The following is a 16,883-nucleotide window of genomic DNA, read 5'->3' as shown; positions in this document are numbered from 1 at the left end:
CTATGGCTTATCTAAACCTTTTGCGTGAGTCAAGATGTCTCATGCCGTATTAAATGGTAGTCAAAATTAATGCGTTTCGGTAAACTAGTCCATCATGCAATTCACATTTCACGTCAAACTGTAAGGATCTTTGGAATCCTTTCTCACTTGCCTTTGTGAGAAGAGTGTTTTTATTGATAGATTATTCGGGAACAGAAGTTATTCCAGAACAAGTGTTTATTCAGAATTTGTTTTGAATAATTGTCCCGGATAGAAATAATCTGGCATATGGAAGCAATCTGCCAAACAAGTCTTAATCCCTTCCCTCAGTAGGGAAGTGCTATACTAAATGCATGAAGTTGAAAGATACTTTTAGTTCTTGCAATATATTTGAGTCATAGAGATGCCAATCGAGCAGCCTCCATGTCTAGACTCGATCATTTTTGTGAATACAGAAAACTAGTGGATCATGATTTATGTGAATGCCAAACTTGTCAATAACTATTTTTAGAGCACTCATCTAAAAATTTCTATTGGATAGTAGGTGCACTCCACAGGTAAGGCACTCCACAGGCCAAGGATATGGACTTCGAAAAAGTAGCATGGAGCTGTATGTTGCTTGATCTGAAACTTGATCTTATATTGCTATAAACAGGGCAGTGTTTTCATAAATACTGAAACCAGAGATTAAATCAATGGAAATACCACATTCATTAACATAAACAAGGGTTCTCTCTATAATACATTTTTGTTGAGAAGCAAGATCCCAACATTGGATTACACTTAAAATTGGCGAAATCTGTGTAAAAAACAAGGGCTCATCGCTGAATTATTATTATCTGCTATGGCTCTTTAGGAACCTCTTCCACCTCGCTGCTTCTTTTCTTCTAACCCAGTTGCTTCATTCAACATGTCGGCGGCATCCTTGTGCATGTCGAGCTTTGCAAGGGCCACTGACTGCATGTAGAAAGATGTGGGCCAGTCTGGGTAAACACATTGAGCTTGCATTGCATCTCTGAGAGCGGCATCTGGTTGATCACAGAGAAGATGGCACAAACTACGTCTCGCATAGGCTGTGGGGGACACCATTGTTCCAACATCTATGAACTGCATAACACAAGTAGCATGACCAAATGAGATCACCATCTTTTACAGTTTCTACAAACTCCATAGGTTCCATATCTCTATTACAGAACATGATGCTTATGGGTTCATTTGAATCCATGCAAGTATAGGTCGAACTAGGGCTGCAACTCGGGTCGGGCGGGTCGGGTTTTGGAGAACCCAACCCTACCCGAGAAATATCTCGGGTCGGGTCGGGTCGGGTCGGGTCGGGTTTTTTTTTGGAAAACCCACGATTCCCAAACCCGGCCCTACCCATGATAAATCTCGGGTCGGGTCAGGTTTTTTCACGTTGACGCAATTTTTTAACGAAAATTCTTGTTTGGCAAGGCAACTCAACTCATAGAAGCAGAAATTACACTCACATTACACTTGAATCAAACAATGATGTAATTACACTCACATTACACTTGAATCAAACAATGCTGTAATCAAACAATATTGTAATTACAATCAAACAATGCTGAATCAAACACTTGAATCAACTCAACTCATAGAAGTAGAAATTACACTCACATACAATAACAGTGGGTGTGTGGGTTTTCACTTTTAACTTTTAACTAACAATAGAAAAAATGTACATACTATAACTTATGTAACTCGGGTCGGGTCGGGTCGGACCCCTTCAAACCCGGCTCGACCCGAGATTTATGCGGGCTTTTGAATGCTCAACCCGGCTCGACCCGAAACGCATGAAACCTGAACCCAACCCAGGCTATTTTCGGGTCGGGTCGATGCGGGTCGGGTAAAACCCGGCTCGACTTGCAGCCCTAGGTCGAACCATGGTTTTAAATTTCGGCCAGAAATTTTGGTTGAAATTTCAGGTTTTGGCCGGGGCCGACACCGAAAGTACAAGCCATATGTATTTTTTTATATTTTTTTCCGAATTATAAAATTTTTCGGCCAAAAGTACGATATTTCGGCCACAACCGATACCAAAACCGAAATTTCAAACCTTGAGTAGAACTGCTATGAGTGCACCCATGCATTCAAGTCTGAGAGCAGTGTGAGAAGTTTGAGAACATACCTGGGTGTAAAAGTCGATGGCGGATTTAAAATCTTTATCGCGGAATGCCAAATCGCCACGCTTCCTTGCTTCCAGCATATCTCTCATTTGTTGAGTCCATTCCTGGAAAGATAACTGAACCCAAATCCAAACAAAATCATTATGCATCTCCAAAGACCCTCCTCGTTTGATATATTATCACTCGCTCAGAGGCGATGAATAAGTCGTACCTCATTTGTTCCTTCATCATCTTTGTAGTGTGTCATCACCAATATCTCATGGATGGCCGTGAGGTCCATCCTGGAACAGGCTTCGCCCATTGGTGAGAGAGAGTGCTGCGGACTAGGCGGCGCATCCTTGTGCTTTGGAATTCCCAGCATCACATAAGATGGAACCTGCGTCCCAAAAATCAGCAATTCGTCATCTACGTCACAAATATCATTCTCAGGAATTTCTCGGCAAGGGAAAATCTCGGGATATTTTAAATTGTTTTATTTTTTTAGGGTTTATATTGGGAAAAAATGATAAAAATAAATTAATTTACAAATATAAAATATATACACTTTTTAATTCGGAATTAGAGTTAGGTCAAAGGTTTTAGGATGTTTGAGAGATTTTTAGAGTGAATGAGAAGTTTAAGATAGTTTTTAAAGTCAACCCCAATTTATCGCGATAAAATCATGAGAAATTCAATTCCTCGTGATAAAATTCAATTTCTCGAGATAAAAACATATTTTTTTTATAGTTTAATCAAAATATCGCAATTTTCTTGCGAGATATTGAATTTCTCGTCGATATTTGTGACATAGTTCATCATCAAGTAATAAAAAAGGCATGCCTTACAAAATAGCACAATGATCTTTGAAGACTGGTGAACTAGGGTTAGTACAATACCACCATGCCAAAGATGAATACTAACTAAAATTTAGGAGCACAGACGGTATTCCTTAGAAAAACACACTCAATGAGAAAGTGGAAGACAAAGAACTTACCTCTGGTTTGGTTTGCAATGCGATGAGTGTTGCAACAAGGTCCTTTGGATTGGGCCGTTCCCTAGGTTCGTATTGTAAACATCGAGAAGCAAGGCCAACGAGCACAGTTCCCTCTTCTGTTGAGAATTTTCCCTCTAAATGTGAATCCATCAGGAGGAGGATGTTCTTGCCCCTTATCATATCAAGAGCCTACATGTATGTAGAACAACCTAATAAATAAATAGGACCTGATTTCTAAAGTTGTAACTCACTTGAAAGTAAAGGGTTTCCTGAATGTTAATATCAAAATTCCAAAAACATCCTTCAGCAAGTTATTAACATCTCTGAATGAATACCATGAAGTACATGACTAGAAAATTTTGTAATGAATTGAACTAAAAAAGAAGTAATAGAGCTGAAATATTGATTAGATTAATATCTGTTTTAAATTTTTAGCCTCTGTTACCTAGAAAAAAGAGAAATATTCAGATGCAATTTGTTGTGAGGTGGGGTACACACTTTCATTTAGTAGTCGAAATTAGCTTTTTAATTTTTATCCACTTGAGTTTTCCCGAGCATTAGCATCTGTATAAAAAATGACAAATCTCTTGATTTGTCATTTTGTAAACCAGAAAATTTGTAAACCAGAAATGAGTATCGACTCATCAATGAACTCATCATCCATCTTCAGGTAGTCTGACTCGGTTGGGATATATTTTGACACTTCTATAACATAGCTCTGGAGAACTATGGCTAGAGGTGCAGGCATAGGAGCATGGCTTCCTATCATCATGTTACAAGTTGAGTTTTTGCTTACTATCACATTTAGGGAAATTCATGTAAGGTATTTGGTTTTTTTTTTTTAATGATATGGAAGGTATTTGGTTTGAGAGCATGTGTTGAGGTATTATAAATTTGTTCTATGCCTTCCTAAATCTATACATGGCTTCCTGTCTAGAGCTATCGTCAAGGAAGTTTATATTAAAAATTCTTATGAGGTACTGGAAAATGGGTTGCATATCTAGTCTTTACAAATGGTCTTAGAGACAATGTGCTGGTTTGTCATCTGCATTTACTCCTCATGTTAGAGGAGGTCTACTTGTTCTTTTCTTTTTTCTGTTTGTTATGTTCTTTTTTCATTTTAAGCCTGATAGACGCACTCAGCTTCTTGTATTGGAAGGCAGCTCTTCATCTACATTTGCAAAGCTTTGGAGATCAAGATAACCTCTTCATTGGATAGTGGCTTGGAGGAAGGTTAACACTTTGGATGTTCTAAAAAATAAAGATAGATTATTAAGCACATGCTCAGTATGTGGACAAAGGGAGGCAGCAAAGGTAGATTATCAAGAACATTGCTCCTTGTGTAAACAAAGGGGTTCAGCAGACCATCATCTTTTCATCAATTGTAAGGTGACTTGAAGGGCTTGGACTGCAGTGCTAAAGTGGTATGGCCTTACTTGGTTGCTTAGGAATCCAACATCCACCAACTTTGTCAATGGAAAATGGGCCATTACGAAGACAAAAATAGTGTTCTTTGGTCGGTCATTCTTTATGTGGTGCTTTGGGTGGTTTGGGGAGGACGAACCTTTGAGGACAAGTCATTAGCAGATGTTGGGGATCAAAAGTCATAATCATTAGGTGGGCATTGGAAAGGAATGAATTTTGGGTGATCTCAACTCAAGATCTCCGAGGAGATGGAAGGATATTATTTTTCGCTGAACAAACAACTATAGGAAACACACAAGATGGAGGGATCTTCTTGATGTTACGGGGCTAAATTTTGATAGAAGTCAGGTGGGGGATCATAGAACAACATATTTTCTATGATAGCACCATGAATAGTGCATAGTAGAGCAGCAACCAAACCTCCGGCAACTCCAATCATACGAAATGAGTTCGACTTCCAATTATGAAAGCCTTGGAAGAGGAGGATGAATTGAAATATAGCTGCTACACCGAAACAGGGCGCAAAGAACCAACCAGAGCAAATATCTTTTCAGGAAGAATTCTAGTTATGTTTCCATGTTGCTCTTGTATAGACCTTTCTGTCACCTGTTTTTAGGCCTGATTCTGAAAAAGGTGCAAGGGCTAGAGTTACAAAGGTGAGCTTTTGATGGCACATTTCAATCCATTAGGTTTCAAGGATTCCAACAAAGACCAAGCTTGTAATCGTTTATGAAGTATTCGCATCTTTACTAAGTTGAGAAGAAAGTTTTAGGTTGAGAGGGACTTATCTAATGTGATCAGTTGGTGCACTTGTTCATCATAAACAGTCCCCTCTTCTCTCCTGTTCTTGGCCTTTCTTGGTCCTTCACCGCACTTGCTGCGTATTTTTCTATCTGGAACAATATCTTGCTGATTTTCTCTCCATATGCACCTCTTTACTGTAGATTCATATTCCCAGGCATGACATATCGCTGATTGTTGTGGCCTTGGGACTGGTGGAAGCTTCCGGGCTTCTTCACCACTACTCTTGGGCCTTCCTTCACCAAGAGCTGCCCCCGGCGTGAGATCTTATTTCTGTTTCTTGCAACTCAGGCCTTATTTTTGCATCCTAATACCCATTGGACTGCTATACCTTTCACCTTTTTTGCCCCCGAGACTATTTCCCGTTGGATCGGTGACTTGTTGGGCCCTAGTGTTATCACATACTTTACTTTCAGATTGTACTCAGATGCTTTTTCTGCCCTTATTGATACATAGTATGATTGATTAACTTATTAAATGCTTAATATGAACTTTGGTTGGGTTGTGATACTTGAAGATTGACCCATTAAGCACCTAAGAATTCTCCGGAATAACCCGCATCCCCTTGGGTTTGCACCAATATGGTAGCAGAGCCTAGGATTGCATTATATATATATATATATATATATATATATATATATATATATATATATAGAGAGAGAGAGAGAGAGAGAGAGTATGAGCAGCAATTAAGGAAATCAAATAAGAAAACAAACAAAAGCAATCGATAAAGCAAATTTCAAAAGAAACATAGCAACTGTAACTGAAATTTTCACCAAAAGAAACACAACAACGGTAACTGTAATTGCATGCAATCTTTATGCCATAAAATTTCCAAGGATTCATGAAAACAAACACAGACGACTGTTAATCAAGCAACTAATTGCTCTTGCTGATTAAGCAAGGGTGTACGTAAAATGAAAAAAAAAAAAAAAAATAGTTACAACATCTTAAGAGGTGTTTGTTTTCCTCCATGCTATAATGGCAATGGATTCCGGCTTTACAAAATTATCTGGTCTGGTCCATGTAATAGCCACTATGTGAAAGTTTGTATATTTTATAGCATTTATCATAGATACACAAATGAATCGTGATGCATCAATCAGCATGTAAAATACAATAAAAACTCAACAAATCTAAATGCTCAATATAGAGAAGTATGCAAGTGATGCCGTGCCAACATGGCAGCCATGTCATGCCTAAGTGGCTTGGGTGGAGTTCCAAGGTGCATTCCCACTATAATGCGGCAGACAAATTTTGAACCTGATTTTTGGATTTCTAAATGGAAGAATCTTGAAAAGTGGTAAAAAAGATAGTCGTACGTATTTTTGTGCTGTTTCCAACGAGTATAGGAGATCAAAAAACGGACAAGTGGTTAGAGAGTTATGGCAGTTTGTGTAGACTGTGTCTGTGGGTTCTCAAAATAGTCAAGTTTTGTGAGTTCCAAAGCAATTTGTGATATAAGTCCCTAAGCTAGCTAGTGGAGGAGTTTGAACGAATTTTCTCTTAGAGTCTTCTCATTTAAAGGGATAGAAACCATCTTTAGAAGGGGATTTTGGATTTTGATAAACGTATGTAATTGATGATATATCAATTGGGTTGAACATTGCTCCCATTTTCTTCTTCTTTTCTTAGTTGTGTTCTTGAGTTTTCATATCTTCTTCTTCCCTCTTAAGCTCCCGCATTAGCAAGTGCACTGACATGCATACAATAAGATCTATTTTTTATTCAACTTCTATGCTCTGTTAATTTACTTCAAGAGAGTATACTTTGAAAATATATATATATATATATATATATATATATATATATATATATATATATATATAGAGAGAGAGAGAGAGAGAGATATAGATATAGCGGATAAGAAGACTTACATGACTTGGAGGGATGTGCTTTCCACTGAGAAGATCCAAGAGCACTGTGCCAAAGCTGAAGATTACACTTTCAGGAGTAACCCTTCCTACAACAATGATATAATGGTGATTGTAAATTGGTGTAATATTCAAAGGCATACGTACTGAAAAAGAAATGATAGTCAAAGTCGCGGCATGTGTCCCATTATGCTAACTGTACCATATGAACTGACGTCAAAGGCCTTAAAGATTTAATTATGAACCTCCAAGATGTAACTATAAGCAGTATACTTAATCATAACGGAAAATTAAGAACATGATCCCAACCAAATCCGATCTTAAGTAATTTCATTATAAGAGACTACCACTACAAGTCATGATAGATATGTTCATCGAGATCAAATGAACCATAATATAGGAAGAAAAACGATGCATATGGAGTTCACAAAATCCAACAAGTATTAGTTTCAAATCTTCATTAGAAAGAGAGGGTGTATCATCACGAAAATTGAGAATGAGGCAGTCTCTATCAATTCTTTAATTCATTTTCTTTTCAGTGGAAAATAAAAATAACTCTGTACATCTACTCGATAAAAAAAAAATACAGTTCTACACTAACAAAGCTTCCATTTCCCCTCAAGCTGGCAGCATGGCCACAATAGTAAAGAAAGAGACGTAAAGGAGATGCAAGTTTAGGTGAAAGAAGGAACAAGACGCTTGTGTAGGGAAACTCCTTGCTTCAACCGATAGATTTCAAAGTCAAGAGCCACAATTCTGTTTCACTCGTGGCTATGTTGCTTCAAAAGATGAATCAGCAGAGAAAACCTTATTTAAAAAATGATATGAAGATCTTTTTTAATTTTCTAGCTACCATCTTGTTGCAGATCTGAATATACATTTAAGTTTTACTATTGGACCCGCCATATATACATTTAAGTTTGACTATTGGACCCCCCATATTCTCATTAAGGATAAAGAATAATCTAAATTGAATCATTCAGGTAAGCACTTTTAATTGGACAATTCCATACATACCCTTCTCCCTGTCCTATGAATTGCAGATGATCTCACTCTATATCCCTCAGAGCACAAATATAGGCAACAAACCCGAGTTCTAGCTTTCTCACTTCTAGCTGGGTCAACATATTCCGACATACCTATGCAAACCTTCGTCAAATGAGTAAAATCAGGAGTCTAATGAATGAAAAGACCGTGTTGATCCCGATCACTCTCTACTTTGTCTAGTAACATTTTAACATTAAAAGATAATGGAGATCTAGACTAACAAATAGCAGATTGATTTTGAGTATCAATATGGATACTACAAAAGAAAAGGATCAAAATAGAGGCATCCCCGGAACTTCGTTCATAGACAAGTGTTCCATTCAATGTGGATCCTGTTCACAGGTACCGTTGACACATTGTAAGTTGTAACATAGAATATAACCATTGTACAGACACAAGAGCTTTTGTAGGGCAATCTCTGCCCACAGCGACTTGTTGTGTTGATCAATAGACAACCATTATCAGAAAAAGGAAAAAGAAATGAAAACATAGCATACAATAAATATAAAAATCCCAAATGGGAGTCTAATTTGTGCACCCCAAGAGGTTTTTTTTTTTTTTGAAATGGTAGCCAATTTTATTGCAAACAAAGGGGACACCTAAAGAGAAAGTATTCTACAAGAGGAGGCATTAATCGTTGTTCTTCTAAATAGAAGTAAGGCAACTTTAAGTATATCTTTATATGAAAGCATTCTTTTTCAAGTATAGTACAAGAACTTATGCTCATGTCATGATGTCAACAAGAATGATGTGCAAATGCAACTTACAATATTATTCCTGAAAAAAAATGCAACTTACAATAATATGAATACATTCTAATGCAATGCTACACCAAGTAGTATTATGAGGGGAAAGTAAAAAATAACCGCAAATTGTCACTAAAATTGAAGCATGTGAAAAAAGAACAATCTTGATCAGTGGGTCAGATGCCATAGTAAGACATAGGTAACCAAAGGTTTCATGCTTAGCACAATTAGGGCATACTTGTACGGAGGGTAATATACTGGCAATCAAAGCATCTATAAAATGAGAAACGAGTCACAACCAGAAAACATTTAAATTTGGGATTACATGAAAAATGGTTACCATTTCTTAGATACTCTGGAGGTGTATAAGCTAGATTTGTACTATAACTTTTCCCATCCCGGCTATTTTTCATAAGTCCAAAACAAGAAAGCCTTGGATCACCATCCTGCAAAGAGAAATAGAAATCATCAAGCTGAGTTCCACATTAGGTAACACTTGACTGTTAACTACACCATAGAGATCCTGCAAATAGTGTCTTTTGAAGAAAAGGTTCAAATTTCGTTTAAAAATTCAAGGACCAGTACAACATCCAGGAAATTAAGAAAGTGCAAACAAGAAAAAGGAAAGATATTTTGTTAGAACAATTGTTTGTGGTCCTGTGGAGCTTCTGAGATTCAACAAAACAAGGGTTCTGTTAGTACATTGTTATTCAAAGAAAATTCCAATTTTTGAATGAAGTTACATAACACAATTCTTATAACTATATTACTCACATGTGGCTAACTAAATAACAAAATTCATATGCTTTTTCTAGTCCCAAAAGTATCACATGGTATCCAGGGAGGTTGAAAAAGGTGTATTCCTAACCCTTTTTGGTGCAAAAGCATACCATGAACCTCAGTTATATTGAAGCCTATTTCCAAATAATTTTATTAGCTTTCTAATCGAAATAGCCATGGTCCCTATTTCTGTTCTTCCAAACTCAAATGGGAGCAGTAAACTATTCCTGCATAAAACGGTTACTGCAAAAACTAAAATTTCACGGAACCTTTCTTTTCTCGTTTGCTTCCTCATTTCCCTTGTGATGTAGATAAGTTTTTTATTTTTAGTTCATTAACATATTGAGATTCTAAATGTGCAGATACAGATTCAGACCCAGATCAGTTTTGAAATTGCAAAAACTCATCAAATAATTGTCAAAAAAGTAGCCTCCTTAAAAACAAAGTTTCTCGATATAGAGAGCTTCCTAATTTTGAAAGATGCTAAGGGAGAGATTAGCCCAGCATCGAGCGGATTCAACAGAAGCAGAGGTAAGAGCACTTCTAAATTCTAATAGGGGTCGTGGAAGCTCGGACAGTATGTAAATGAGATAATAGAATCAATGAGGGATGTTGTGGAGTTTAATCATGTTCCTAGAAGTGAGAATGATTTGGCCAATAAACTAGCAAAATAGGGGGTGAAAAGGGAGGTTGTGGAGTGTAATCAACTGCTCAGAAGAACGAATTATCTAGCCGATAAATTAGCAAAACCGGGGGTGAGAAGGGAGGTTGTTGCTTGATTATGTAAATTTGCAATTTTGCTTATTATCAATAAAGTTATTCTTTTAAAATAAATTAAGAAAAAGATACAGTAAGTAAATAAGAAAAATTGGAAATGCAATCTTACACCTACCAAACTGAAGATGAAAAAGCAGTCGAGATTTTCAACATTTACAGCATGAATTACTAGAGATTTGTCAAAACTCTAACAAATCTGTTGATGTGACATAGGTAAAGACATTTTAGTCCATTACCATGTAAGAAAGAAAGAAGTAGAATTAAACCCTGTGTTAGAGCTGAAAATTTTTATGATAGCATTTACAAGTACAGAAATTAAGGCGGTTACCTCTATATTCTCAGTAAACAAAATATGACCAATTTACACTTAGAGAATCAAGATTACAAATCAAGGATAAATTTATACTCAACTCAACTCAACTAAGCCTTTGTCCCAAACTAGTTGGGGTCGGCTAATTAATCCTTTAGAAAATTTTCATGAAGAAGGTGAAAGGATCTACCCGCCTCCCCGGCTCAAAATGACTAAGTCTAATCTTGACACTACTTGGGTTCGTCTACATGGATCATTTTCTTCCGTTCTATCTTATCTAAGGTCAAGTTCTCTGTTATGTTCCTAGCCCTCAAGCCTTTCCTCACTGTTTCTACCCAAGTTGTTTTCGGTCTGCCCCTACCTCTTTTTACTCCATCAACTTGGCACGAGTCACTTCTTCTCACTGGAGCATCCAAAGGCCTACGTTGGATATGCCCAAACCATCTTAAGCAGTGCTCTCTCATGTTCTCCTCAATTGGTGCCACCCCCACCTTTTTACTGATGTCTTTATTTTTAATTCGATCTAACCTTGTGTGGCACATCCATAAGAGCATCCGCATCTCCACTACACTCATCTTATGCACATGCTGCTTCTTGGTGGCCCAACGTTCTGAGCCGTACAGCATGGCTGGCCTCCCAGTGGAGATGTGAATGCTTAGATAAATTTATACTTTATCTATTTTCTAGCCCACTCACAATGGTTTTGTGATATCATTCTGCTACTATTAGAATATAAAGAAGAATGAATGGCCACCGTCATATCTTTGTTGAAGAGGTATGTTATATGGAGATCATATCAGTACATGGACAAATAAAATAGATTCGTATGGATAGATTCTCCCAGTTAATATGGTGACTAATTTAAATTAGATTATAATTCTAATTGACATACAACTAAATATTATACAGAATAATACATAGTAACAAGAAGAAGAAAATAGGAAAGGAAGAATTTGATCACCTCATCAAATAGAACCCTATAGGCATTCAGGTCATGATACAATGGTCGACCTTTGCTACTACAATAATCTAAGGCTTCGGCAATATTGAGAGCAACTCTTAAACGCATAGCCCATTCAATGGTTTGATTTTCCCCTGTACAGGAAGAACAAAGAATTTAATCTCACAATATCATACAAATAGCTATAGAAACTTTTCTTAGCTTTGAAGGCACGTATAAGTAGGAAACCACTCTAAAAAGCATGGTCCTTTCTTATAATCATAGGAAGATTGAAGTTAGCAAGTCAAGTTAAGCAATAACGTAAGGCCTCTTGGAGCAAAAAGGTAGCATGTTTAAGTTAACGCCCGAGAAAGTGGATGTGTTAATATGTAAATTCAGGGACAATTGCTACAAAAGTATGCAAGGCATTCATCATAAGGCTAGAAGATTGGTTTCAAGTCCAACAGCTATCACTGTTAACATATCAAAACCCAGGTTCAAAGGTGATCATGGTTTTAAATTTCAACAGAAATCCAAAATTTCATTCAAGACGGAAATCAAAATCCACAATACACGAAAATGGTATTGGATTTCGCCAAAATTTCGGTAATTTCGCCCAAAATTGGCTAATAAATAAAATATTATTTTTTAATGGTGAGAGGATTTTGGCCAAAATTTTGGTGAGGGCCGAAACGCATACCAAAACGGAAATTTAAAACCATGGTGATCATTAGGGGAAATCAAAAACAGCTCACCATAGCATTATCGAGAAAAAGAAAGAAAAAAAAGCCGATAAATGGATCAGTTCAATATGCTGGGAGTTTTGTGACTGCCAAAGGGGAAACAGATCAAAGCATAGTCCACGCTAAAATCAAGAAACAAGTATGTGAAGGTGATATCGCTCACTTTGGAGAATGCACTCATAAGAGAGATCAACCACTCTACTCCTTTAAGGAATGATTTAGCTGACAATTTGAATTTATTGCTGACACACATGTCCTACCGTGTCCGACATGACACACGTGTCGACGCTCCTTTGGACACTTTTAAATGTATTGCTAGGTGTGTTGGAGTTAATGTGGGCGTGTGGACACGTATGTTTGTAATAATCAATAATTTTATATGTATGTACATGTCACCATTTCTAGATTTTAGATGTCGCCATGGTAGACAACTCATATTCGTGTCAAAAGTCAATACAAATCCATATCGACAAACTATGATTGTATATGCTTTCTATTTTAGTCGTGTCCCCATTTCTAAATTTTGGGGGTTTCCCATGTCCGACACTCCGTGTCAATGTCGACATGCGACACTTGTGTCCGTTTCCACAAATCATAGATTTTAAGTTACCAAGAGTAAAAAACAAAAACATCTGAACTCCAACTGCATGTAAGCTAATTCGTGAACCCATATGATGAGCATAATGGTGAGATAAACAGCATTGATGTAAAGTGGGGAGAGCAAGCCAACTCTCATTGGAAGGCAAGATACCACAAAATCATACAAAAAGGGTAATAAAGTTGTTCATAGAAGGCAAAATGTCCCAAGTCCCAACCCAACCAGGATACATATTCTGATATATGTTGTCTGGTAACTCATCCTAGATTGAAACAAAACTAGGCTGCCAAAGTTTAGAATTAAAACAATGTTTACCCTCTTTTAATGAACACAAAGTGAGGGGACTTTTAATTCACGGTGGAAGCATAGTTTCATAGAGTCCACATTTTGCCCTACAAAGTCGATCAAAACTTCTATAACTGTCTCGACTTATGACCGTGTCAACCGAGTACTTGGCCGCGCTGTACAAACTCGACTAGGATTTAGTTTGGTCGCATTTTGGCCCACATCCGCATTTTAAAACATTGGGTGGAAGGTCCAGGCCACTGCCATCAACCATCTCTACACAGTTTTCTATCCTTATGGGCTTATGGCCATGTCTATACTTACCAAAAACCCATTGGTTGGGTGTTCTCTCCATGCAGAGATTCAACACAGTTATCACAAAAGACTTTAGAATTAGAATAGTAGAATACTTCTTTAGAATAAAAAATAAACTCTGTCTGAAGTTTGCTAAATTGGCACATCCTAATTCTACAAACCTAAGACACCCAATTTTCTCACAATCCCATGATCAATACAGAAAAGACTAGCAGTAACCAAATCAAACCAAAATAAAAAACCCACATATAGACAAAAAAAAAAAAAAAAACCATTCACATACAATGAAAGAGATGCTTAGCAAGGGTATCATTCGGCATGTACTCAGCAACAAGGAGCCTCTCATCACCCTCACAACAATATCCAATCAAATTCGCAAGTCTCCGATGCCGCAAATTCCCAACTCCCCAAGCCTCCTCCTAAAAAACCCAACAAAAATAAGAACCCAACAAAAAAAATGAAAAATCTAAGTAAAAGGAGTTGATTAAAATGTAACCACAAACTGTTTGGTATACTCCTAAAAAACCCAACACCAAAACCCAACAAAGATAAGAACCCAACAAAAAAAAAATGAAAAATTTTAGTAAGAGGAGTTGATTAGAATGTAACCGCAAACTGTTTAGGGTCAGGCCAGGCCATTTTGGTGAATTTCTTAACAGCAATCCATCTATGATTTTGAAGCCGACCTTTGTAGACCAAATTGGGAGCTTTTTCACCACTTTCAGATACTATGAAGTCCGAACTGAAGTTATTAGTAGCTGATTTTAGGTGAGAGAGAGAGAACTCGGAAAAGGCTATGACTCCGGTGGAGATTGAATCGGACCCAGTCGGTGGGGGGTGTGAAAAAGGAGGATTCGGGGGGTGGTGATAATTATTTTCTTTCTCTGGATGAGTCTCTCTAAGACAAGAGGATTCACAACAGCCCATCACTACTGATAGAAAGATATAGTTTTGCTCTGCTCCTCCTTTTGTTCAGAGAAGAGAAACTATTAAAAGATAAAAATAGAGAGAACCCATCTAACAAATGTTTAATTTTTAGAGAGAAAGTGAATGGAATTTCTCTCCTTTCCCATGGATCTTTTTATTACTCTACCGTGGCCTTGTTTGTTTTTATATGCTGTACTTTGTTGTTGTTATGTATTTTTCAAAGGGCACTGATATTTGTGTTTGATGAGTATTATTTGGGTTTTAACGGTCATTTTCGTAATAGAAGGGTTGATGGTCAAGTTGAGGGATACAACTCGGATATTGAGTTGGGTTGGGGTTTTGACAAAAGGGAAATGATATTAGGGTAACTATCTTTTATAATTGCACTAGTTCGTCTTGTCTTTTATTATTTAAAGAGCTGTCATAGGTTTTAAAGGCTCCTAAAATGTTGTCACGAAAGAAAACACTCTGAGTTTGTGCAATTATAAAAATATGGTTGTATCAGTATCATTAGCCTTGACAAAAGCCTCCTTAGAATGTTGCGTTCGTTAGATATTCACGGAATGGTTTGTGCAGATTTTCCGCTGCCTAGAATGAAAACACGCAAGGAAGAAGACCATGTTCTTTTTTTTCACACAGAGATTAGAAAAACGTATGTAAGACATCTCTTAATCTATGTTGGATTCTCAAATTTGTTAATAGAGGGTCGAATAGAAGGATTCGAAGAATTCCAGATCAACGTACACTAAGGGGGCTAATTAAAATTGATTTCTTAGTTGGATGGACAGGCTGGGTGAACCGACTGAACCCTCTCAACCCTAATAAATTCTAATTTTAGTAATTTATATTCTTTCGTGTCGAATTGTCGAACTAGTAGGAAAAATTCGCATGTGCAAGAGAGTGATATAGGTGCACTTGTACATGTGTAAGTGATCCCTATACCATTTAAATGGGAATTGATATATCCGCCCCTTTTCATTACTAGGGACACCCAGCCCCAGTGTACATGGCAATCAGGCCCATTGAATTTTTCTGACGTCAAGTACATCAGCCCCACTTTAGTCATTGATAAATTGGCTCTGGGTGTCCCCTGTAATCAAAAGGGGCGGATATATCACTTCCCGATTTAATTTTGTGTGCGTTTATGTGTTTGCTTGTGATATACAAGTACTCATTTAAAATAACGGTTTAAATATGAATTATTTTTCAATATTGGTTTCTTTTGTGACTCAAAATGGGAATAAAGAGTCATCATTTATTTTATGAATTTTTAACAATGAATCCTTAGTACGTAAAATATATACCATTCCTTATAAAAAAAATTGTGATTTAGTTGAAAGGCTAAACTTTTTTAAAAATATTTTCAAGTTTCCAAATGCTACTAATGTTAATATATATATATATATATATATATATATATATATATATATATATATATATAGAGAGAGAGAGAGAGAGAGAGAGAGAGAGAGAAAACAGTTCCTAGCTTAAAATACAGTGGGGGCCCACATTATTTGGGTGATCCAAGCCATCCATTTTAAAGGCCCTCACATAGATAGGGTGTCTACAAAAATCAGATCCATAGGATCATTCCAACCCTACGATTTGTGGAGGTAAAATGGATGTCTTTAAACCTTCACAAATTAGTCCACTTTTTGCCTCCACAGTTTGAATGGTTAGGATGATCCTATGGATCTGATTTTTTGTGTACACCCTATCTATGTGAGGGCCTTAAAAATGAATGGTTTGGATCACCCAAATAATGTGGCCCCCACTGTATTTTAAGCTAGTGTGTAGATAACTTTTCTACACATATTTGTAGGAACCGTTTTCTCATATATATATATATATATATATATATATATATAAGAAAAGAGAAGGTACTCCCTGGAGTATCTACTCCCTACCCTACCTTAAAATAACAGTTGAGGTCACATTGTTTGGGTGATCCAAAGCATTCATTTGATGGCCCTCACATAGAGAGGGTGTGCCCAAAAAATCAGCTCGATAGGATCATCCTAACCCTATGAACTGTGGAGGCAAAAATGGACATGTATAAACCTTCACAAATCTGTCCATTTTTGCCTCCACAGTTCATAGGGTTAGGATGATCCTATCGAGCTGATTTTTTGGCCACACCCTATCTATGTGAGGGCCATCAAATGAATGCTTTGGATCACCCAAACAATGTGGCCCCAACTGTTATTTTATGGTAG

At 37.0% G+C, this 16,883-nt stretch overlaps 1 protein-coding gene across 1 annotated transcript; it reads right to left on the bottom strand.

Moving 5' to 3' along the window:
* Nucleotides 1-666: 666 nt before the first annotated feature.
* Nucleotides 667-14,835, bottom strand: LOC143886613 (serine/threonine-protein kinase BSK1-like). Its single transcript, XM_077390661.1, has 9 exons — nt 14,350-14,835; nt 14,024-14,159; nt 11,821-11,954; nt 9,333-9,438; nt 7,203-7,288; nt 3,100-3,288; nt 2,338-2,502; nt 2,129-2,242; nt 667-1,086 (listed from the first exon to the last, which is right to left on the bottom strand). The coding sequence occupies exons 1-9, from the start codon at nt 14,665-14,667 to the stop codon at nt 832-834; spliced, it is 1,503 nt and encodes a 500-aa protein (XP_077246776.1). The 5' UTR covers nt 14,668-14,835; the 3' UTR covers nt 667-831.
* Between the last annotated feature and the right edge of the window lie 2,048 nt (nt 14,836-16,883).

This window comes from Tasmannia lanceolata, unplaced genomic scaffold (genome assembly GCF_043159265.1).
Source record: "Tasmannia lanceolata isolate RefF3 unplaced genomic scaffold, GAP_Taslan_0.1 ptg000011l, whole genome shotgun sequence".
NCBI lineage: Eukaryota > Viridiplantae > Streptophyta > Magnoliopsida > Canellales > Winteraceae > Tasmannia > Tasmannia lanceolata.
The sequence above is the reverse complement of the archived record's forward strand: the minus strand, read 5'-3'. Positions and strand labels throughout refer to the sequence as shown.